Raw genomic sequence first — 25,314 nt, 5'->3', positions numbered from 1 at the left:
ACAGGGATGTGTGACTTCATAGACGATCACTCAATCAACACCCAGTTAAAGGTATGTTTGACACTTTCCATCCTCATAGTCTCTGTGCAGTCCCAAATGGGAGATTAGCCAGCTCATTTACCAGAGGTCAATAATGGATTATAATTGTGATGAGCCAAATTACACATTACACCCTAGATAACAATTAGATGTGCACAGTGGCCTGTTTGATGAAGCCAGGAGGGCTCCAGCTGTCCTGGCATTCCAGAAACTATGCAAAACTGAATTGTTCAGGAGGGCATTTTTACACATGTTATAGGGCTATATTATAATGGAGTTGTTCAGAAAGATCCTTTAATGAAAGGAAAAGGACTGTGGATTAGTACCCTGTACAGAACAAATAATCTGTTGCTATATATTATCCTACTATGTAATTCCTGCATCAGTAAATATGTCATGTTAATTCTTGTGATTTGTTTTAGCTTGCAGCCCAATCCAGTTCCGGGGTGGCCAGGGATGGTGCCACTGCCGCACCACCATGCCACCTCCAGAAGTCTTCCAGGTGGTGCAAGAAGGCAGCTAGGAAAGGGGGGAAGGCCCACCATCTGGAAGCCCTCCATAGCGCTTAATGGTGTTATGCCACCCAAAAGGGTAGGAAAACTCCAAGCCCCGGGTCACAGTGTTTGCGGCTTTAAACTCTGGGTGGAAGCTGACTGAAGTCGTCTCCATTCCCAGGAATCACGCCCCCCCTACGGTACATCCCCCTTACCTTAGTGAAACAGTGCAGGCTGGACAAGCAGCCTGTTTCCTTCAGGTTGAAAATGGCCTGGTGGGAACTACACTTCCCAGGAGACCTTGCAAGCCCCAGGGTCTCATGGGAAGTGTAGTTCCCACCACGGATTTTCAGCCTGAAGGGAACAGGCCGCTTTTCCAGGCTGAACTAAGTTAAGGGCGGGGGGGGCACAGAGTGCACGTTGGGCGCACTCTGGCCCAGCTACGCCTCTGAGTGTCATAATATATTGTATAAGACTTTGGAAGTGTCTTCATTCTTTGAAAAGCTAACTGAGATGCTTTTACTCTCAACAACTCAGATATAAATTTGCAACTGAAGAGCTTGAGATCTTGAAAGGAAAAGTCTTTTGTCCTGAATTTAGCCTCATTATGCAATGCCATAGACTTAAATTGAACACATAATCTCAAAGATATGGCTGCAGCTACTCTCCAAACTGTGCAATCAGCTCCCTGCTTTTTGTGCTAATTTGTTTAGATTATTTCATGGCTTTAATGCGTGTGTGTTTTTTTAAAATCCTTTCAGGAATCAAATCCAAGTAAGTGATACACATTCCCACAAGAGCAAATGGTATTAGAATCATTATGGCCTCATAATCTGCTATCTTAAAAGACAAAACGAAAGAAGCATTTCCACTCTAGCATAACTAACTTCCCGTCCTCTCTGTCAACTCAGGCTGAGTAAGTAGAATCCCTAGGGTTTCCTTGGAAAGCATTCCCTATGATCAAACTAGTTCAGGAATGCAAAAAACAAGTCTAGCACCCCTCCTATCTTGCTTATAGGTAGTAGCTGGAAAGTTGGTTTCAGCCCTGGGTCCACCAATATATCCAGTAAACCCTTCAAGAGAGGGACAGCTGTGGGTTCAGCAATCTCTGCTTGAAGAAGACAAAAAATAGAGTCTGAAGTCTGTGGAGCTGAACAAGTCAGTTCAGACCCTGGGGCAGCCAGGGACAATGCTGCTGGGGGTTTTTTTGGTCTTCTTTTAGGCATACATTGTTGAACCCATAGCTGTCCCTATCTTGAAGGGTTTACTGGATCTGTTGATGGCTGAAGCCAACATTCCAGCAACCACCCATAACTAATTTTATTTGCGAATACATAGTTTTTGTCCTCTGAAAAAAAGCATTTAATTCATGTTGCTTCCTATGGAAAACAAGGATAGTTGAAAGGATATTAAACCAATGTAAGTATGCAGTACAGATATGCCCAAAGGCCTCTGCATATACTTTGGTCCTGTGGGTTATGCTCATGCTTTTGATTAGACTGACTGTAATGTCAGGAATTATCTACCAAGTGACACTGGTAAGCAGGGCCATTTCTATAATAAGGCAAAGCAGCAGCCTCAGGCAGAGTAGGAGGGGGCAGCTGTGGCTATCTGCCCTGCCTCGACACCACTCATTGATGCCTTACCTTATCATCCGCATCCCTTTCCCCATAGTTGGAAGTAGTTGGAACTTCCCCATAGTTGGAGTAGTTGGAACTTCTTCCCTCCTAATTCTCTAGTGTCACAAGCCACACAATACCCAAGAGGACTTCCCAATTTCTCGCAGGATTCCTAAGAGCTTGGGAAACCCTACTGAGCATGTGTAGCTTGCTGCACTGTGTTTAAAGCCACCTGCAGATCAGGAAGCCAAGGAACATTAGCTACCAAGACAGCAGGGTTGAGCAGATGAGATGCTAACTGCTTTTGCAAGCACCTTATTGCAATGAACTGCTGCCCGTTAGAAAGCAGAGACCCAGTTAACTGCTCTGAAAGGAAAGGCAGAGGGTGGTTCTATTTTACATGCAGGGAGGGGCTATATTTTGAGAGCCTGGCCAACTCTGTATTTATGTGAATAATAGGAAGCCATATTTCAGTGATGAAATGTTGAGCTTTTGCTCCCTGCTACTAGGGAGGGATGGTGGTAGTGGGGGAAGGGAAGAGACATTGCTGAAATTTCTAGAATCTCTCTGAGCAATGTTTTGCTTGGTGCCAAGCTGGTAGGAGCAGGAATGCAATACAAGTATGCTGAAAGTTGTGGGTTGCTCAGATATTTCTTAAGAGTGTAATCATACAAAAAAGAAGACACTGTAATACTTCAATACGTCTAATAGTTTAAACAGAAGTTGTTGTTGTTACCAGATGTCAGTATCAGAACATCCAAAAGTTCAACTTTGACATGCCATTTTGGGGAAAGTGCAGCTTCATGCAGAAAAAAATAGAGCTTTGGAAAGTCTTTAAATACATTTAAAAGGAGATAACTATTTTCTGCAAACCTAATATTTTTTCCCGAGCCATATGAGTAAAATGATATCCTGTCTAACAAACTACATATTTCAAAGCAAATTCACATCTGGATAAATGCATTCCATTCAAAAGGGAGGTGGAGTGCTTCTCAAAATGTTTACAACTGGAATGAAAATGAAAACTCTTTCACAACTTAAACTATGCAGCGCAAATTCCGATTTTTTGAAAGCATTGCCCAATATTGAATGCCAGATTTGCCAAAAGGGAAAAAAATCTCTGTTAAATAAAATTATTACTGAAATTGCCAAGCCAATTTTATTTTTGGCTTCTCTGTCTACTACAACGTCAAAGATTCTACAAAGTGCAGTTTCTTTCCATCCAAGTAAGTTTTTTAAAATATAAAACAGTGGCTGACATCTCTTACAAATATGGCAGGGGTCTTCTAGCATCTAATTTTGTCAGGTGTGTGCCTTGCTTTTGTGATTGTATAAATATTAACAATAAAGCCTATTGTGCGAAAAAATACAACGGGCACTAGAAAACTGTTCCTGGTCATTTTCTGCCGTTCTTTATGTAACATTAAAATTGAACACCATCTATTGCTGTTTAATGTTCATGTTTTAATGGTTTTAATGATGTTTTTATTACTGTTTTAACTTTGACATTGTTGGTCGCCGCCCTGAGCCCTGCTGGGGAGGGCAGGGCATAAATGCAAATATAATATAAAAATAAAATAAATAAACATGCAGAAGTGTTTGCAGGATGCTAACCCTCCCAGGGCAAGAGATGTGGACCCTCTTCTGCTTGCATGTCTGCACAGGTCTTTAAAAAGGGAGCAGTCACCAATACACCTTGCCTTTTATATAGATAAGACGGAGTTATACAGTAGTTACTGCCTTTAGCCCTCTGATGTTTTTCTGCATGGAGGACATCTGCTCACAAGACCTGATATCATAGTAGTAGATATCTGTACCATATACAGAGCAATCCTAAGCAGATTTAAACCTTTCTAAGTCCACTGAAGTCAATGCTTAGATTGGCACTGATCGAAAAACAATTTCCTGAACAATTGTAAGCTCTAACTTCTCTTCCACCATGAATTTAACTAAAAGAACAAAAAAAAATGAAGCATTAGAGAGTAACGTTAACATAGCAGTGAAACAATTTCACCTAGAATCATGTTCGTAACTGTGCTAGTTGTTTGCTTACAAGGAATTTCTTTGTGAGGGAGCATCCAAAAATGGTAGTTCCACCTGCAGCCTGAATTTGTACAGTCCACTCCACCATTTTGTTTTACTTCATGAGAACGACAGGTCTCTGAAGTTGATCCAGGCTATGGCTTTTGTTGTTAATTCCGGTTAATTTTATTAGTTCTTATGGATAACTTTAGTAATTGAGAAAATATGGTCTACCTAGTTAAGAGTTTTTAATCTCATCTATATCCACTGTTTACAAAAATCTGTATTACTACTAATGCTTTTTAAAAACCAAAGGCACAGTATAAGAAACACCTTATGAGCACAGGACAAGGAGATGCAGAGATGACACACACTTACCCTGTTGCAGAATATACCATAGGCCAGATCAACTGAACCTGGGGAGTTAATATTCAGATGCTTAAAGTTTGCCAATTTTTTCCTTCAAAATTAGGCAGAACAACAGCAGCAACTCAGGCTTCCCACTTCACCCTGCCAATGACCTTAACACAGACTTGGATATACCACCTTCCCCAGAGTGAAGAACAATTCCCTGCTCTGGCTACTCCAGCCAGAATTTCATTTCAGCAAATACCACAAATCATGTCATACTGTGTAGAACTATTTAAAAGTGGGGTTGTGCAATGTGAACTCTTCAGTGCATGGGAATGAGCCAGAGGCTGCCTAAACCAGTCTCTTTAAAGTCTTTGTTTTTATTTAAATTACTCTAAAAAGATGGCTATGCTGTTTCTTCGGACTTTAATTCCTAGCCCCCCCCCCCCCCCAACACACAACCTACATTAATCAGAGATTTAGCTTATATGGCAAAAACAATTTAATGCTAAAATCAACATTCTAGCAAGAGAACAGTGCAGACTTTTTCCACATAAATTACCAGTTCAGTTTCAAAGCAATGTGATCCTAAACAGAGTTATATAACACTGGCTTCAATGGATTTGGAAGGGACTAATTCTGCTTAGGATGGCTCTTTAAATCAGCTAACATGAAAAGAATTCCACTACATTCAATGAAGCCTACTGTCACTTTGGTGGACCCTAATCAAGCATCTACATTCATGCATTAACATCCACATTCCTCTAACAGGAACACATAGGAGCAGGGAAACAGTATTGATCGTTTCCAATAGAATACATTCCCTTGTAAAAACACTTTATAAATATTTTGATAATTTTAGAACCCCTCTTCATTTTTAATTACAGACGTCTTTCTCAAGCATGTTCTTCAACGTGCATACTAGTTTAAGAATATGGCAGTTTGAACTAGCTTATATAACAGGATATAAAATGTTAAAGCAAGTTTTATTGGAATGATAATGAGAAGAATTTTTGTGCACAATGAAACAAAGATGCCGACTTCTGTGCCAAACATTCATTCAATGGCAGTGCTTCAAATGAATTATCCCTTGTAACAACTGAACTGTCATATCCTACAACCACATCCCAAGCAGCCACCCAGCTGCGCTCAATAAAGCTATTTTCCGATGTACTGTATACACAGACAAACACCCATACTTCCCAGATGTTCTCTGTGTAAAACATTTGGTTTCAAATGCATAGCAAGCCTTTCCAAAAAGCCATTACATTTGTTTAATGGACTCATATAGTTCAGCTAAAATATCCTGGAGCAGACATCTGACTGTGTTTCTACTCTATGAGCCCCATCTGCAAAAAGCAGAGAGAGCAAATGAGAATGCTTTGCATGATTGATGCTGCCTTTATGATCAGCCAGTTCATAAAGCACAAGCTTCGCTCAACAGACAATAACACAGACTGCTTTCAAGTGTGTCATTAAGCTTTTTTACTGTTTTAAAAATACTTTCCATTAAAACAAAGAGCCCAGTTCTAAAGCAATGGGATCAGTACAACTAGAAGGAAAAGACACAAGCAAGGCTCGAAAGGCACGAGCAAGAATGTAATTTCCTGTTTTCCTCTCCTGAGGATGCCCAAGACAGATCAAACCATAATGTCTATGGTGGCAAAAAAGAAAAAAAAATCTAGCTGGAATGAGCTATTCCGCTAATTTCATTTCTCCTCTCAGAAACTCTGTAAAGTAAATTATTGGTCTTATTCTACAGGGGAATGAAACATGAGACATCTGTCCCAATGAACTAATAGATTAGTTATATTTTAACTCAAAACTCCTAGATTAATATTATTCACAGCCTGGCTTTAGCTGTGAATCCTTCAATCTGCAGATCAGAGCTATGTAAAAGGAAAGGAGTTTTTCTACAGACTTGACGGACCCCCTCCTGGGTTTACAGAAAACTATGAAAGCATTTTAAAATGGTAACCCCCCCCCCCCCAAAAAAAGAGGAAGGTTGTCTGCACTTGCACAGACAATGTAAGTCCACTGTGAGTGGGAAGGCAAAGCTGTTGCAGAGCCCACAACCGCCTCTCCTCTGCAGCCAGGAGGGCAGGTGGGGGTAAAGGAGAGGGAGTTGCTGCTATGATATGGCGCTACAGCATGGGTTGGTTATGACCTTGTGCTTACACAGGGACCCTTATCTTTTTAAACCAACCTTTATAATTATATTTTTTCTTAAGATAACTGAGAGTATAAGTTGTTTATTAAAACTGAGAAAAGTAAAGGTTTCTGTGATTATATTCAAAATAAAGGTACAAATAAGGTCATCATGTTATGACTTGTCTGACATTGTTCTAAATACCATAGAAGAGGAGCTGAATAAAGATGAAAATTGCATGTAACAATTAAAGGATCAAACAACAACCACTGAAAATGTAAGTTACTCATTTCTAGACATAGAAAAAATGTCACACTCTCTAGAAGTGTGTAGGCTTGCCTGTCCAAAATGCAGAAATCACAGGACGGTGGTCTTTCTTTTAAATGAAACCTAAGTTTGCCTTGGTCCTATGAAAGAACAAAAGCAGAACAAAACTTCTAGTAATTTGGTATCCAGATTCTCAACAACTCCATCTAGTCCAAACCCCTGTGTATGTAGCTTCCACATATGCCTGCTACATCCTCCTTTTTAGAGGATGGGACAGTTCTCAAGGCAGAGAAATGCAACGGTATACAGCTTCCAGCCCAATCACACAAGGCTGCCGAAAAGACTCTGCAAGATCAAAATCCCACCAAGAAGTTCATATACCAGAGCGGTCAGGTAAAGAGATGAACCATAGAAAGGAAGCCAGCAGCAATTAGCTAAGATGTACTCAACAAAACAAGAATCAGGAAAGCAAAACTGCCTCCAAGAGAGAACCAAAGTCAAGCCCAGCAGTAAACAGATGGTTAATCCAAAAGAACCAGAGAGCAGCAGGTAGACAGCAAAAACAGTGCAAAGCTAATAACAGGCTGGGCAGGAAAACTTGGAAGCACTATATCCAGAAACAGGCACAAACACATCATTGTCAAATCAAGACAGCCTTGAGTTGGACTGATCCAGCAATTCTGGCAAGGCAAATAACATCCTCTGCTAGAAAAGATCTACAGGACCCAGTGGGTCAGTCACTGAACATGCAGACATGAATATCCAGGGCTGATACAGCTACATAGTACTGCTGTATCAGGATGACTGTAGTTAGAATCGATATATAAAGTATTTTTACTGCACCATGACATTAAAAAGCTGAACATCAATTCATTATTGGCCATTTTGGGGAAGAGTAAATTTTGAATGTCCTAAGTTCTAAATGGAGAGTTTGAGGAAGAAGAGTTTGGATTTATATCCCCCATTTCTCTCCTGCGGGAGACTCAAAGGGGCTGACAATCTCCTTGCCCTTCCCCCCTCACAACAAACACCCTGTGAGGTTGGGTGGGGCTGAGAGAGCTCCGAGAAGCTGTGACTAGCCCAAGGTCACCCAGCTGGCGTGTGTGGGAGTGTACAGGCTAATCTGAATTCCCCAGATAAGCCTCCACAGTTCAGGCGGCACAGCTGGGAATCAAACCCGGTTCCTCCAGATTAGATACACGAGCTCTTAACCTCCTACGCCACTGGAAGCAAAATGGTGGGCCAGCTCGGCAGAAGAAGCTAGATCATGGGACGTCTTATTTCTACTTTTCAGAGGTACTCTAGCTATCTCATTTCATTCCTTGATATTTTATTTCCCTGTCTGAAATACTTAAGGTAATAACGCTGCATTAATTTATGCCTCTGAGGTTCTATCATTATTAACTGGCTGAGGGTGAATGGAAGCTTTTCGCAGTTTCATCAGCAACAAAAGACAGCTCCTGTCACCAAAGAACTTATTATCTAAATTTTGACAGTGGAGAAGATGATGACAGAAGACAAAGAAAGAACTAAGAAAGATGAGGGTAGCAAGGAATGAACATGAGTCAATATAATTATACAGGCTTACCATCATTTCTTAAGCTCAAACTAGGACAACCAGTGGGCTGCCCATGGAATCACCTTCCGCCTTGGGAGGGCAAATCCATCGGCGTGGTCCAGCACTGATCCCACCAGAGGATTCCCCCCTCCTTTGGATGAGGCTATAAATCTAACAACAGGCACACAGATTAGATTATTTTGATAAGAGTACATGAAACAATTATTTGGTGCCACACTAAGGCAAAGCTTCAGAAAAATCCAAAAATTCCTCTTTTTTTGTACCCACATCAAATTTCCATGCACCTGGTCATTTCCAACTTTACTTCAAAAGTTATACATGTAATGTAAGCCTGACATGCATGGCTAGCCATGTTAGACTATACCAGGGGTAGGGAACCTGCGGCTCTCCAGATGTTCAGGAACTACAATTCCCATCAGCCTCTGTCAGCATGGCCAATTGGCCATGCTGGTAGGGGCTGATGGGAATTGTAGTTCCTGAACATCTGGAGAGCCGTAGGTTCCCTACCCCTGGACTATACCAATAAAAAAGTGCAAAAGTCCAGTAGCACTTTAAAGCCTAACAAAATTTCTGAAAGGGCATGAGCTTTTGTGAGTCACAGCTTAGTCCATCTGAGGTAGAGTCCGCACGGGTCAAAAACAGCACCTCTGGAATGGTAAAAAAACACCATTCCAGGGGTGCTGTTCACACTGCTGCCGCCTCTGCATCGAGGCAGCACCATGCTCCCCCCTCCCCCACCGGAGCAGAAATGCTGTTTTCCAGCCAGCACCATGCAAACAGCACCTGGAGTCAGAGGGCAGCAAGGGCATGCCTCCCTGTCCCTGCGGAGCTCCACAGGGAGAGAAGGTAAGTGTGGGGAAAGAAAATGGAGGTGCCCCCAGATCCACGGCCACTCTGGGGCCACTCGTACCTCAGAGTGCAAACGGCCCCAGGGTTCCACCGGCATCATATATGCCGATGGGAAGCCACTGTACAGGCCCATGCGGAATTCATCTGAGGAAAGCATTCTGAAGGTGCCATCCTGCAAATGATCGACGGCCACCATACTCCAAAAATTCTCTGTGGTCACTCCTGCTTTGTGGAATGACCTCCTGATAACACCTGAATGGTTTAAGCAAGTACTTTTATAAAGAGGATTAGAATGACAACCAAAGTGTAAATAGTCAGAAAAATATTTTTATTGGATTGTTCTACTCTTTTTTATTCAGAGTTCTCTAATTCTGTAATTTTGTTTTGTTTGTTATATGTGTTACACTTGTCTTCAATGCATTGTTTTCCAGTTCTGTAATCAGCCTTGAGACTCATAAGAAAGGTGGTCTACAAATGAAACAAAAAAATAGGCTTAAACTTGTTACACTGGTAAGAAGATAAATATAGGCAGGATTCTGAGAGCACTGGAAATATTGCCATTTAACACAGGTATAAAACAGGAGAAAAAAGACCTACAATTATACAGTCTTGAAAAGGTATATTTTCCTTAAGAATTAATATGTTAAAGACTGCACAATCCATGTTTGACTATCATACATGAGTAAATGTTTAGACTACCTGTTCTAAAAAACTGTATTTAAGAATCCATCACATTTATAAATGCTTCCAAGGCTATGCTGCTTGTTTGTTTGAAATAGTGCCAGTATTTGGCATGTCATAATTTGCTTATATATCTGTACCAAGCAAAACAACCTGATACTGTGTAAAATGCCAGACGATGCAACTTTGGATGGAAACATTAGCAACTCTTGTGAGGTAAGAACCTTTGTCTCTCTTTTATTTACTAGCATCAGTGTACCTCCCAACAGAGACGGATCTGTTTCAGTTTTGCTTTTGAGATTGGCTCTGCAGATTCTCATCTAATCACCATACCAGATTGGCTCTCAGGTGTCATCTTAAGCAGAGTTACATCCTTCTATCTAAATCCACTGTAACTGAATCCACTGAAGATTTTATCTTCACAACACCCCTATGAGGTAAGCAACACTGAACTGGCTTATGGTCCCCCATAATGCCATCCAAAGTAGAGCTACACCATTTGAAGTCATGCAGACAAGAAGCCTTAGAGATCTGGGCAGGAAACCCATATACACTCCTTGAAAAACATCCAGCCTGCTAATGTTTTCTAGAGAATGTAAAGCTTGCACAGAGTTCTGCATCATTTTAAATGGTGGTGGCAGTAGAAAGTGCTATCAAGTCGTTCTTTGCAGGGGAGTGGGGAGGAATTCAACATAGATGTTACAGGAAGAGAAAGTGGGTTCCTAGGAAGGCCTCGTGAAACAAAGGGGGCTTGGAATGGTGACAGTTGCTTCCTACCCCACCTCCCTTTCTTGCTAAGTGAATCTTGAAGGTAGGTTTGTGCCAAGAGGAGAAATAACTGCAATGACAGCAGGTGGCTCTAGCAGCTGGGATGGGACCGAGAAGGGACACAGAGACAGACCCTCCAAACTGGGACTGTCCTGGTCAAACCGGGACATATAGTAAGCCTATAATTATATATGCACTTACACTGTAATGCTGAATTTAAAACATTTAAAAACATTTAAAACATTTTTAAAAGAATTAAACAGCTGCTATATGATACAAGGTTATTTCAGAAAAAGAATAACACCATGGTAAAATTCTCTGCTTACCAAACATCTTGCTCAAGCCATACCCTTCATTTGAGGAAATTTAAAGTATTTCATAAAATCATGGTAAAGAGCACTTGTTCAGTTCTAACTGCCATACAAACAACCTATGAGTTGAACCAGAATTACTTAGCATGTTCTAATGATGTACAGTTATCATAATGCATATCATTTGTATGTAAGCTATAAATGTCCCACTATGACAGGAACTCATGACATTCACTCTTATTACAATTCTGCATGGAAATTCCTAACCTAAACATTTGAAATCTAAGGCGTACCTGCTGTAGACACTAAATTCTCTGTGCTGCCTTCTAACACTCTCACTGGTCTGGGTTGCCAGAACTGCTTCTTTTGGGTCTTAAGAAGGCATGTGACCCTGCAAAATCTTTAGGAAAGCAGCCACTCAAGGAGTAACTATGCTTTATAAAAACTGGACTCTGTGCTTTGATTTACAGGGTTATAAAATCACTAGGGCCCCTTCCGCACACGCAAAATAATGCATTTTCAAACCACTTTCACAACTGTTTGCAAGTGGATTTTGCTATTCCGCACAGCTTCAAAGAGCACTGAAAGCAGTTTGAAAGTGCATTATTTTGCATGTGCGGAATGAGCCTAGATGAAAAACAATTTATATAGAGCGGTTTTCAAACATTTTCAAATCTGCAACAATATAGATTAAAATATTCTTTTAAAGTAAATTCTAGCATTTTGGAGTGAACAAAATGTTTCAGAGAAGTGTGAAATAAACAAAATATTTCAGAGCAGCAGCCAGGTATACTTTTTAAACGTTGCCTATCCCTGCTGAAATTGTTCTTTTTTCCAGCACATCAGGGGAAAGCTAAACCAAAAGCTTCGCTATATAGCTTTTTACTACTAGAGCCATCAAATATTTTATCATATAGCAGCAGTTCCAACTGTCCCCCAGATGAGTATCTTAAATTCTTCTGTGGTCAGGTAGTAATGCAGTGTTTTAAATGACATCTTTATAGGTTTTGATATTTCATCCTGGTATGCAACAGCGGAAGGACTCGGGGGCAGAAAGCAGCTATCAGACAAGGTTTACTCTTCAGTATTTTCCCACTGGTCATTTTTTCTTCTGCCAAACACTATTCCACTCCTGAACAACAAACCACAAGACAGAATTGCTAAGCAGATTCTGATATGCTGTCAGTTCAAAAGATAATGAAATAAAAGTGGAGTAGTCAATTCTAAAGCTAAATTATTTGCTAATTTGGGCATTGTTTTCTTTTGACAAAACATGATTAAAATCCATTGTGAAATTAAAAGGGACCATGCAGGGAACCTGGGTATCTCACTAATATGCTTAATAAAGCACTGTTAAAAGAATATCTTTCCAATGAATGTGCTTCCTCTCCCCAGTATTTTTACTTCAATAATTGTTCACTGGCAATGTGCAGTCCACCTGGGAACAAGAGGTTTGACACCCATACCACTTCTAATGTAGCAGTCCCCCACCACCCAGGAATCAAAGTACCCACGACTGCATATTGTAGTCAACACAGTTGTGTCCAATGGGGACATTACAGTGTGTATTAATTAAATTTACTAATTGAGTAAAATAGTATTTCCTTTTGTCTGTCTTGAATCTACACACATCACTTGGGTTCAGGCTAACCACAGAAGGGATGGATACCAGTGGCTGATGTGTGAGTACAGTCTTCTGAAACCATGAGTGGATACTATTATTTGCTTTCACAGCATGGTAGGGCACCATCCTGTTCAGTACCACATTCTGGGAAAGACAATATTTCTCACATAAAAAACTGGTACAGTGATTCTCCAAATAGGACAAATTCTAAGCATACACATTATTTCTTACACTTGTTGACACTGTTGGTTAGTTAGCTTCTCAGGGTTCAAGGGAGGTGATTCCTCCTCCCCTTTGGCTGAAGGGAGTGGGCAGGTATGTACCTGTATAAAAAGAAGTGTAGTTCTGATACCAGAAGAGGCAGAGAGGGACACAGTAGGTTCAGAGCTGCTGAAGCACCCTAGACATTCTCGTGGTTCAGGGAGGTGGGCACAAATTACTATATATACTTTTCTTCTTCCATTGTTCTTTTCAGTTGCCAGTGTTAAAAAAGAAGCCTACGTGTTGCTTCCTCCTACTCAAATCACCTTGTGTGCCAGGTGATCACAAGCAGGTTCCAAAATGAAGAGCAAAATTAGAAGAAAGGAGCACTAACTCTGTCACCCTCAGTTCTCCTACCCTTCAGTCTCATTTCCCAAGTCTGTTCCCAGTAGCTGCTAATCAAGGATCCCACATTTGTCCCTAAACAGATATGTGTTGGTGTCCATATCTCCAGTTCTCAAGTGGGAGTCAGAGTCACCCTTCCCAACTTGATTAGTGTTCAGATCATGGAAGACACCATGCCAAAGCAATTCTGCACCATTTGAATCTGAATAGCCCTATTATTTGGGACAATTCAAAAATGAATTGCCAAGTTATGGATATTAAGACTTCAAATGTACAAAGCAAATCTTGGCAGCAGTGCCCATTTTCTAAACCTTGACACTATATCATCTGATTCTACTCAGTGCTACCTTTACTACAATTAAAATTTCCTGCCTATAAACAAGACCCTATTTCAAAAGTAGGAGTTACATTTGAAGAATATGTATGACTGGCCCAAACTGGAAGAATGATCCCTGGTTCTTTCACAGATGAAAGGGTGAAATAATGAGCTGAGACTTCGACAATACAATGAGCTGAGAGTTTGAGTTTTCTAATAATGTATTATTTTGAAATAACTGATATATCAGTTATATGATCATACTGGTCCAATTTACAAAATTATGGAAAAAATGCTTATATTTTGAAAGCTAATCCTATCTTCAGTTGGCAGAGCAGCCTAATCCCACAACATTCCAATCCTATCAAACACTTTTCCCATAACTGCCATTTATTCAAGGAAAAGAAGAAGGAACAATCACAAACATATTTTATTCTCATCCTTCACTGGTACAGAAACAAGATCCAAATAACCAAACTTATTCCAGATTTAGGGTTTGCATTCAATCTTCTATGAATGATTTTTTTTTCAAAAACTAGTACTTTTCCAGACTTTACAGCAAGTACCAATTCTTTGGACAACTGAAATATGTATGATTTTAGGCTTTATGCCATTTTAAGTAGCCCTGAGCCCTTTGGGGGTAGGGCGGGGTATAAATATAAATAAATATAAATAAATAAATATAAATAAATTTGTGGGTTAGTTCACTTGTGCACATGCTGGATGCTTTAAAAATATATTCGTGATTGCAATTTGAACATCAAATAACTTCAAAGTTAATTTGCTGCGGAGAGACATTTCTTCCCATTTTAGAATGTAGCTAAAGGTTATTGGAGGGGCTCTATATGTATTAAACATCTGGAATTTTTGGCGTGGGTCCAAGATATTTGATCAGCATGGGCAACCACTTTACTCCCTAGGAATATCTCACCCAGCCCCCTAGTGTTCAGTGTCTGGGATCTTCTAATTTATACAATGTACAGTGTTGTCTGCGCAGACATGGTGATAAATATGTGCTGTTTAAAAGGGGATACTTCACAAACCATAACTTACAGATGCTCAAAGTCTTTCATGTGGGCAAGACAAATGAGAACGCTATGCCTGACTGCAAAGGCTGACTTCAGGAAACAACAGCAGGAGAACACAAATGAAAACCTGGATGCACTTGTGGCTTAAATAAACTGGTCATCAAATATTACAGACACACTCATCTCACTTCTGAGCTCTTTGCACAAATATCCAGCAACAGGCCAAGAATTCGTTTTAACTGTCATACCAAATGGACACGCAAAGTATCAACATCTAAGAGTTACAAAGAATGTGACTAGAATCCTGTGAAGAATAAACAATATTTAGCAGGAATTACAAGTTCCAAACAGCTTTATCCAGCACATATGATACCCAAACATATCTTATACATGCTTTCAGATATAATTTCCTCCATATGTCATACAAAATATCCTAATCATGGATTTAATGATATAAAAAACCCACACGCACAGCTCAGTACAAAGCACTTAAAAGTTATATATCCCTTCTGTTATGATTTTTCTCAAATGATGTTTTGAAGTTATTAGTAAAAACACATTACAATGCAATAATACTTATGGTTGAGAGCATCTTGGCAAACAATGAACTATATTCCATTGTGAATTTCACTTCAGGCAGCAACATTTTGGCCAAAATTCCTAACATTATAAGCCACAAACCAAAGTCCAAAAGCCACATGCCAGACTCAGCCCTTCTACAAACAAATCCCCCATTCCCGCACACACACATTATACCCCCCCCCACACACACATATCATACTCTTCAAATAGTCAGAAAAAAGATACATAGTAAAATGGGCAAGGTTTTGGCTTACATGTGAAAGAAATTGCAACCTCTGTCTGTAAAGAAATTGGTGTTCTGGTAAACAACAAGATGAGTAAGATGTGGTTTGACTCAGCCAGGTGAGTAAAGTGCAAGTTAAGTACAAGTTAGGCCTCAGTGCCACTGCCATGACCACAGAACAGGCTCACGGCTGTACACATACAGGACGTGCTAACCATCATGAGCCTTGCTCATTATTTCCTCCCATGCCTCTGTCCCCAGCAGAGTTGCCACCATCTCAGGAGCTCTCCTCGGTTTCTCAGACAAACAACAGTCCTACGCATCAAGCAAAATGGTCTGGCATGCCAACGGTTCAGTCCATGTCCTAAGAATTGCCTAGCCATGGTTCTGGTTCCAGTCTCATTTCCCTCCACATACACACAGGCATCAATCACTCTGACCTCCAGTTAAGCCTCTTCTGAGTACATGTCATAAGCTAGGACCTGCATGCTGAGGACTCTGCTGCAGAACCTGAAGACACGTAGAGCCAGAGTTGACTCCTTGTGAGGGGGTGCAAGCAGCAGAGCCAGGTTCAAGCCCTTCCACACAAGCCAAGGCAGAGCCTGACGATGTGCAGCTCGGAGAGCCTTCAGACATCTCAGAGGAGCCAAGTAAGGAGCCAGGTGTGCAAAGGAAGCAGAGGCTACAGTTGCAGGGTAAAAGGAAAAGTGCTCACATTGCTGCTAGGTATGACAGAAGGTTCTGCGAAATGGAGGCATCTGAAGAGGACTGAGTCCTTGCAGGATCCCAGCCTTAGCAACCAGAACTTCCCATATAAACCCTGCCTTGGGCTTGGCTCGGGTGCCATGAGTGTACTTCCTGGTAAGCTCCTTATGCCTGATCTCCCTCTGACTCCCAGCCTGCCCACCTGACCTCCTGCCTGTGCCTTGACTTCAGACCGCATTGACCACACCTGTGCCTTCCCTGACTCTAGACTGCTTTTGACTATGCATTTGCCTAACTCCAGACTGATTAACCATGCCTCACATGCTGCCCACCTTGACTCTGGCTCACCCAGTCACACTCTAGCTCCGCCTGCTGGCCTGCCTGCAGCACAGTGTACCTTTCACTCCTAAGCTGCCTGCAGGAGGTGTCTTATTTTTCCCACCTGACCATTTTGTTCTCTGGTCAGTTTCACCCTCCGCTTGTGCCTGACATTTTGTGTGCAGCTGAAGAGATTCTCACTGCCACCCTTTGCTGAAGGTTGCCCCAGGACATTTGCTCTGCAGGCTCCGATTCTGGGCACCTTTTCAGTCCAAAAAGCACATAGTTGTACTCAGCTAATCCTGCCAATTCTGGCAATATATAATTTTCCTTTTTTATTTTGGAGGAGCATAGCCATTCAGAGAACTCCTATTGAAAAGCGCTGGGACAGAATCTCATTAGGTAGGCACTAGGACCCAATTCTACTTAGTTCTTTTTGTTGAAAAGGCTATAGCAACTGCCACAACATTTGAATTAGGAACAAATACATTTCCTTTGTGGCCTTGGAGCTATCCAGCTGGGCCCACAAATAGCTCCAGAATAAAGGAGATACAAATATAATGCAGGCATGAGCCCTCAGAACAAATAAAAAGCAAAAGGCTTCTCTGTTAAGGGGAGCAAGGAAAGCTCTTACTGTCCCAACAACAACAACAAAAGAGGATTAATTTACATGAAGCACATCAAAAATATAAATGTGACAGTGAACTTGGTAACATAAGTAAATGTTATTGTGATTAACACTGCTTTGCCAAAGAACTAGAAATAAAAACAAGGGTCATGTAAGATCAATACATTTGTAACAGAAGTGCCACACAGTTTTTCCAGAACTGATATTGGATCTACTTTACACATTGTGCCACCTCACAGATGAGACCACACACATTTTTGTTTGTGTGGTAACACACACCCCTCCTCTTAGTCCCACAGTCTTGTGATACTGCAGCTTTTCAGAATGCATACAACCAATGCTTGCTTTCTTATACAGCTCATACACTTCTCATAAATATACCTGCCTACTGTTGATTACATCTCACACAAGTATAATAGCTACAGATATCGAGAGAGAGAAAAGAATTTCGAGGCAGATCACAGTATATTAATGTTTTTCTTTTCGATTGTATCTAAGAACATGGATAAAACTTCCACAAAAGGCTCAATGTATAGGCTTCTTGGCAGACTTCTTGAGCTCACTCATTATCTTTAAACTTGTATGTTCAGTTCATACCTTTTCAGTGCAATCCTAAGGAGAGTTACTGTGGTCTAAACCCATTCATTTCAGTAGGCTTAGACTGGGGTAACACTGTACAAGATTGCACTGTAACTGTCCTAATGAAGAAACAAATGGCAAGCTGGCTATTGCTGTATTTATTGCCATAAACAACCCAGACTATCCTTGCTACATTGTTGAGTAAACAAGTTTTAAAAAGTAGTTGCCAACAACAAATTAAACATAACATATCCATAATCCCCTTCACAGGTTCCCAACTCCCCCATAAAGCTATGGCTCAAAAAGTCAGATTTCTAAAAGCCAATATTAAGCCTTGACAGGGTTAGAAAAAATGCATCAGACTCCTAGATACCAATTTTTCGGAGCTTGTGTGATGAGATACATAGGATTTTCCCAGGCCAGATATAAACACACTCAAAAAAGGGAAATTACGGAACACAGTGCACATAATTTATGACTCTGGGTTCAAGCCCCCTTTCCTCATATTGCAATGTAAATTATCCAGCTGGCTTCAATAAAAACTGTTGAAGGTGTTAATACACACACACATATATCTTTTATATATCATCATGGCTTCATTGACTTTTGATTTACAGCAATCTGATATCATCATTAACCTATCAGTCTTGAAGATTTCCACTTATTTAAGAAAAAAAGAATCAAAGATTCACATTTAACATAACTGTTTCTGAATAATCAGACAACAAAGCTCAGAATTCTGCTGATTCATACCTAATTGGCAACTGATCAACCTAAATTTTAAATGCAGTTTATTTTAGTGCCAATAACTATGAGAGGACTGGTTGCTAGAGTTGTTTCCAAGGTCTGCAGTTTGCATGCTGTTGCCATATGGCTGCAAATATTTACATGCTGCTGGGTAGGAAAAGGTTACCTAACCCAGCATTATGACAGCAACCAAATGACATAGGGGAGAGTGTAAGCTTGGGATTTCTAATACTTAGCGTCTCTTTCTTTGACAATTTGCTGTGAAGTCATGATCAGAATGATGCCTGTCACATTGCTGTGAAAACCCCCTCTGCTGGCCACAGTCGAGCCTATTCAAACATTTTAATGATGCCATAAATGCTGATGACTAAGGAAAACAGAACCAGTGCAATGAAAGAAAATGGAAAAGCTACACGAATTCCTGTGGCTCTGCTAGTCCAAACGCTTTTCACAACTTTCTTCTCTCGTGTATGAAGTAGACTATGTGAAAAATTCAAGTTCCGTATTTCAAAGGCTAGGAGAGAAAGAGGAAACTGTCCAAGTACATATGGAATAGAGTCATAGCAACCAGTTTTAATCCCATATATAGATAATATTTTCAATAGTGTGACAAAAGGATGTTCCATACTTTATGTCAGTAAATGTCACCCTGTGCCATGGAATATGTGAAAGTGGAGCATTTTAAATCCCAGAAATCAACAGACAGATTACACACACCACTGTCCTCTGATTTGCCTCTTTAGCGGCAAAGACAACGCTACAAAAAGTGATATCTCAGGTCATTATTTCAAGTCAAGTCTAACACAGGATAAAGAGTCTCTGGTTTAAAAAAATAGATGCATAATGCAATTGAACTAGGAAACAACAATACAATTTGGAAAGATACACATTGAATTGTAAAATGTTAACCTATAATGTAACCTAGAACTTTTGCTATTTTGAAATGCATGTAATATGACACAGTCTAGGTAGTGCTCTTTAAAAAATCATGTTCTCAGTGAGCATGTGCATTCATCTGTTTCCTACTTAGTCCTCCTCTTAATGACAAACGGCCTTTCCCGGTATGCTTTCCAGACTGCTTTGTAGCTATTTCTTGTACACTGACAAATCACACTGTTAGAAAGCTATAGCTCATAACATTCTTAAGTGGAATAAGACTGATGAATATATCACATCACACAGAGGTGGGGCACTTTATTTTGCTTTTTTTACCTCTGGTCTAAGATACTTGTTGAACAGAAAATAAATAAATAAAACCCCAAAACAGTTGACCGGATCAACTGTCAATCAACTTGCTTCAAACAAAAATTATGCTTAAAGCATGACAGGAAAGCATCAGTATACTCAAATGCAAAGCCTACATATGCTGGCACACAACCCTGTTAGTGGATATTCAGTGCAGCGGAGGAAGTAATACCTCTAATTTATTACATAAGCATGTCCAGCATATACTTGGGCTCTCCTGAGCAGCTTGGGAGTTCCAAGGCAAAAGGAATACAAAGTCAGGTTGGAGTTACAGCATAGTAGAACATCAGGTCTGGTCTGTTTAAACTGGGAGGTAGAAAACAGGATAAGCCAAGTGGACTCTAATTGAAGCAGAGTAGATGCATCAGTGTGTTTATAGCAATCAGCAAAGTTCCTATCATAAAAACCAGCAACAATCTGTTCTGCTTTAAAAGAGCCTTTAACTTGAAGGGCATTTCTGTTTAACTTGCTGAACTAGAGAATATGGTCTCTCCAAGTGAACTTTGTATGCCCACACATTAAACAAAAGGCAAATAGCCTGATGGTTGGGGGAAGGGAGGGGAAGGGAGAACATGAACATTTAAAAACAATGCCAAAATTCTCCTAACAGCATAGCACTTGCATAGGACTGACAGAAAGGGTTTCAAATAAAACTCTTAGGTTTAGATACTCTGAGAGAATGCAGAGACAGTTGAGACCTTCACAGACCCACTCCCAAATGAATCCTGAAGCCCAGAGGCAGGGAAAAGAGGGGAATATAAAGCATGAAAATGGCCAAGGCAAACTGACAACTAGAGTCAGGGGTGGAAAGCCAAGCAAAGCTGGGATACTTTGAGGGTTCAGACCCAAGGAGGGTTCAGACCCAAGCTACAAGGCTTAGCCATGCCATTAGGCATGTCCTATACTACAGAGGGATGCTGCAAGGATTCACAAGTCACTGCTGGGGCATGGAGCATCCCCAAGAGCACCAGGGTCAACAATGCCTCCCGGTCCTTACCACTCTGCCTGAAAACCTCTCGATGGCCCTCTTGACTTTGCCATAGGTGCCCTTGCCAAGAGTTTCCTGCAGCTCATAGCGATGCTTCAGGTTGTGCTTGTGGTGATGCCTCTTGACGCCTTGCTGCTTCTTCTTCAGCTCCTGGGCTGCTGCGGCGGCGGCGGCGATGTCAGAGGCAGCCGTCCCTTTCGAGGCGTGCTTCCCCGCGGGCTCTTCCATGGCTGCTGCTGCTGCACCTTCCTTGCCTGTTGCTTCCCCAAGCTCGGGGTCGCCGCCAGCAGCAGCCCGGCAGCATTGCCGGGGGACTTCAGCGCCGCTGCCATCCAGCTCAGTCCCATCCATCTCCTGCTCCCCGCTGCCATCCAGCTCAGTCCCATCCATCTCCTGCTCGCGCACTGGGTACGCCGGGGAGGCACTTCTGGCTGGGCGGGAGGAGCCTCCGGGACCCTCCCTTCAGGCGTGCCCCACCAGGGCCAGCCCCGGTCCCATTTGCAGACCGGGAAGGAGGGGACGGAGGCGCCCCCCTCTGCTTTCCCCTCCCTTTACCCCCTGCCGCGGCTGCTGAATGCACATTTGGCCATTAGAGGAGGAGGCGGGAATGTGGAGCTCGAGGACGGCGACGCGCCAAGAAAGAAAGAAAAATAGGGAGGGCAAAAGGCGCCTCTATGAAGGGGGCCTGTGGAGGTGCAGTCCTTCGCCTCGACCGCCCACTATGTGCCCTTCTTTCTCCTCAGAGGTGGCGGCTAACGGCGGTGTCGGAGCACGGCGGAGGGGCGCTGGCGGCTCTTCGTGTTCCTCTCAGCCAGGCCGCGCTCGACTTGGATACTAGGGAAGCTCCCGCTATCAGGCCCCGCCTCAGCCAGCCCTTCTCTGTGTCTGGGCCGGGAAGAGGTCGGGCTTGGCTCGGCTCGGTTTGGAGCGGGGAATCGCTGAATGTAGCGGATCTGCTGCCAGGAGCCGCCCCCTTTTATTTTAGTTTTAATTTATATATATAAATTATATATTTTTTTGCCTTCCCTCCCGTCCGCCTCCTTGTGCGTCGCCTCAGAATTGGGCGGGCTCTGTCAGGGTAACCGCCGCCTCTACAAGGCCGGGACGAGGGTTATGGTTGCCAGATGGCCTTTATGCCGAAAGGTTTTCTCTTTATTCCTCGGCACTGCGGCTGCACAGACAGTTCGTGGCCGAAACAGCAGCCGGGCCTCTCTCCACAATGAGGGGAATAATCAAACGGATTATGTGCCTAAAGCCATGGGCTCCCTTTTGGAAGCACCGAACAGTTATTTGGAAGGGGGGGAGAGGGGTTGTAGACTAGTGACCGGTGCGGAAAAATGTCAATTTAGATTGGAATGTGGGTCAAAGTCCAGAGGAGTCGTCCGGTTAGAGTTTTCCAGCAAAAATAAGTCCCGAGGCAATGGTTTTTTTAAAAAACAAATGTTATTCTAGCATAAGCTTTCTTGGACTAAAGCCATCATCATACACATGCGGCTGAGGAGGTGAACTGGTGTCTGCGAAAAGGTCCCAGGATTTTTTAAAAAGTTACTAGTTTAAAGTGCCACGACACTCTTGCTCATTTTTGATAGAAGTGGCATGTGAGCGAATCTAAACGGATTCTCCTGGATTTTTTTTAAAAAAATTTGCTGGCAGATCAAGTGTCACCATCAAATACTATAACACATCTTTGCCAATGGACTGTGCTATAACAATCATGGAGCCAGCTCTTTAAAAAAAGTACTTGACTGACACATCGGGTATTGCGCTATCACTTTGCTATAACAATGGGAAGGGATTGTCTCAACCTACACAGGAAAATTTAATGAATAAACTGCTATAGTGCAGCAACAGAGCACTAGTCAGACTAGTGTGGGCACAGCCTTGCTTTGCACAGATACACACCCTCAGACTACCAAACGTTTGTGGAAGGGAATGAAACTGGAATGTCACAAAGTAAAAAAGGGACCCAACTTTTTTTCAGCAAATGCATCCCCAAATTAATCCCAGTGTTTAAAACTGCACCACTAGTAGAGTCAGCTACAGTGAATAGACAGCCTCACCCAACTACTGCCTCAGGTTAGTTGTACCTCTACAAAAGCAGGCAGTAACATGACATGGGAGTGGCAGGCAGGAGTGACAGGCAAACACGTACAGCAGAATGAGGTTGAATGGACTTCACTGCTTTAGTCTGCAGTTTCAAATAAAATCCTTCTGGAATAAGAACACTTTCCACTGTATGGAGAGAGTTGTCCTTGCTCCCAGAGTTACTTTTTTCTCTCTGCCAGGAATTTTTAAATAATATACCCACAGATGCCTTAGGCTGCAAGACACTTTCCTGGGTGAGTGGGAATGAGTAAGAGATGGTTTTTTAACCTGCACTGTATAATGCACTTTGACTCTCAGTAAGAAAGGCAGACTATAAATAATGTAAATAAGACTAAAATGCATATTTCCTTTAGTATAAATAATCCAGCAGCTTGCTAACCCAGCCTTCGCTGATCTCATCAGAGTTTGGAAGTTAAGCAGGGTCAGCCACGGTTAATACCTGGATCAGAGATCACCACAGAAGACTGAGTTCCCTAAGCAGAAGAAAACAATGGCAAACTATCTGTGCTCATCTCTTGCACTGAAAACCCCATGATCTTGGGGTAGCCTTGAATCATTTGCAGCTTGATGGGACATTATTATAGAGCACTGGTCCCCAACCTTTTTTCACTTGTGTACCCCTTGGCAACCCATTTCCCTAAAACTGTACCCTCATATTAGCAAGCCCATTATGTAATTTTTTCCACATACCCCCCCAAATGCTCTGGTTCCCAAGTTGGGAGCCACTGCTACAGATAACCCATCTGTGCTTAATGTATTGTCAAAGGCTTTCACGGCTGGATTCAATTGGTTTTTGTGGGTTTTTCAGGCTGTGTGGCTGCGGTCTGGTAGATCTTGTTCATAACATTTCGCCTGCATCTGTGGCTGGCATTTTCAGAGGTGTATCACAGACAGAAGTCTGTATCATGACACAAGTTGAACTGACCTGGAGTACCCCACCAAGAAAAAGGCCTGAGGCAGGGCCAGAGTGAGGGGGAACTGCCTGGGGTATGCGGGCACCCCGTGTACCCACCACACACCTGCTCCGGAACGCCCCTCCACGCCCCTGCCCAGGTGCGCACCCAGGGCGCTGCCCCTCCATCCCATTGGCGCTACACCACTGGCCACCACTTTAAAACAGCTTTTCTTTTTATAGGAAGTTGTAATGTATACAGAGACTTTGGCACCTTCAGGCAATAGAATGTTGAGAGCCCAAAGGGATAACATAGCACTCCATGTGATTGGCTAGAGAACTGCAGAGCATTCTTAGCCAGAGCACTGAGAGTTTTGAGGAGAGAACTGATTTGAATGCTAGAGGGAATGGTTGTTCTGTTGTAGCTCCATTCTCTGGAGGCTGAGGGCCATTTCTAAGCGAGCTGAACTACTGATTAAGTGCCAGGACGAACAGATTTAACTCAGGGAATCTGTGCCTATGTGGTGGAGTTAACCACAGCACAGTAACATTGATTAATCACACTGGTGGCTTGGTTGATTTTCTCTGAAAAGAACCCACCCAGCTATGGGGCAGTGAAGCTCCTGAGGATGATTGAGTTTAAAGAGAAAAAAGGTTGGGTTTCCTGGAAGAAAACCGCAAGTCCTTCTCTGATAAGCACTGTGTGAGATAGACACTCTAGAGGAGAGGCTGTCTTAGAGTTAGTATTTGAAAAACTATGTAGGTTATACTTATGTAAGGGTAGAAATTAAGGTTTTGTTAGCGCACTAACTAGAGAGCCAAACAGAAAACCGAACACCTATCATAGTGGGTCCTTAGTTTGTGAAGAATTTAGATGACTGTAACAACTTAAAGACACTAAAGACACCTTGTGAACCTTGTATCAACTGTAAAAAGATCCTGAAATACCCAAAGTCTAAATTATCACATGCACGTATAGATAATTAATTCAAAGTGACAATAAAATTGAATGAGAAAATTTATGATAAGTGCTCACTGATACATGCTCACTGATTATGTCAGTTAAGGCTGTACCCAGTAATAGTCAGCTACAGACTTAAATAGAATGTTCATAAAATAATAGAAACATTTTTATGGCGCTTCAGAAACTGCACATCATGACTCTGGAATATTTACAGATAGAATTGGGAGTAACAAATGCAGCAGGGAAAAAGCATGCTTTTCTTGGAAGAAGAAGTATGAACAAAGCTGAAAATAGTTACATGGTAAATTAATCTTGAGTGTTTTATTTTTGCACAAGAATTAAATATAAACTTCTGTTCAAATCTTTCTAAACTGTTGTTATATATGTTGTTTATATAGCCGAGCTTCTATTTTAGCTAGTGTCTAAAGAACTTAGATTTGGCACCAGTGCATATGCTGGTCCCAAAGAAAAACTCAAAGGATCCAAAAAGGTTAGGGCAGAACTACAGATTCTCTCAGCAAATGCATATCCCCAAACCAGTTGCAGGATCATACAAATGGGATGCCTTTACAGAGAAGAAGCAGTAGGTGAGAGAAGCAGGTGCTTAAACATTTTCATAAGAAACCTTTTGATT

At 41.8% G+C, this 25,314-nt stretch overlaps 1 protein-coding gene across 1 annotated transcript in view; it reads right to left on the bottom strand.

Annotated features, from left to right (window-relative positions):
• The window catches only part of NUAK1 (NUAK family kinase 1), a 59,594-nt gene extending 37,903 nt beyond the window's left edge, over positions 1-21,691 (bottom strand). Inside the window, exon 1 of the mRNA XM_048502002.1 lies at positions 20,728-21,691. Coding sequence (XP_048357959.1) covers positions 20,728-21,108 — 381 coding nt within the window. The 5' untranslated portion in view covers positions 21,109-21,691. The remainder of the gene's footprint in view (positions 1-20,727) is intronic.
• Between the last annotated feature and the right edge of the window lie 3,623 nt (positions 21,692-25,314).

This window comes from Sphaerodactylus townsendi, linkage group LG06, assembly GCF_021028975.2.
Source record: "Sphaerodactylus townsendi isolate TG3544 linkage group LG06, MPM_Stown_v2.3, whole genome shotgun sequence".
Classification (NCBI taxonomy): Eukaryota; Metazoa; Chordata; class Lepidosauria; order Squamata; family Sphaerodactylidae; genus Sphaerodactylus; species Sphaerodactylus townsendi.
This window is presented reverse-complemented; position numbering and strand designations above follow the sequence as displayed.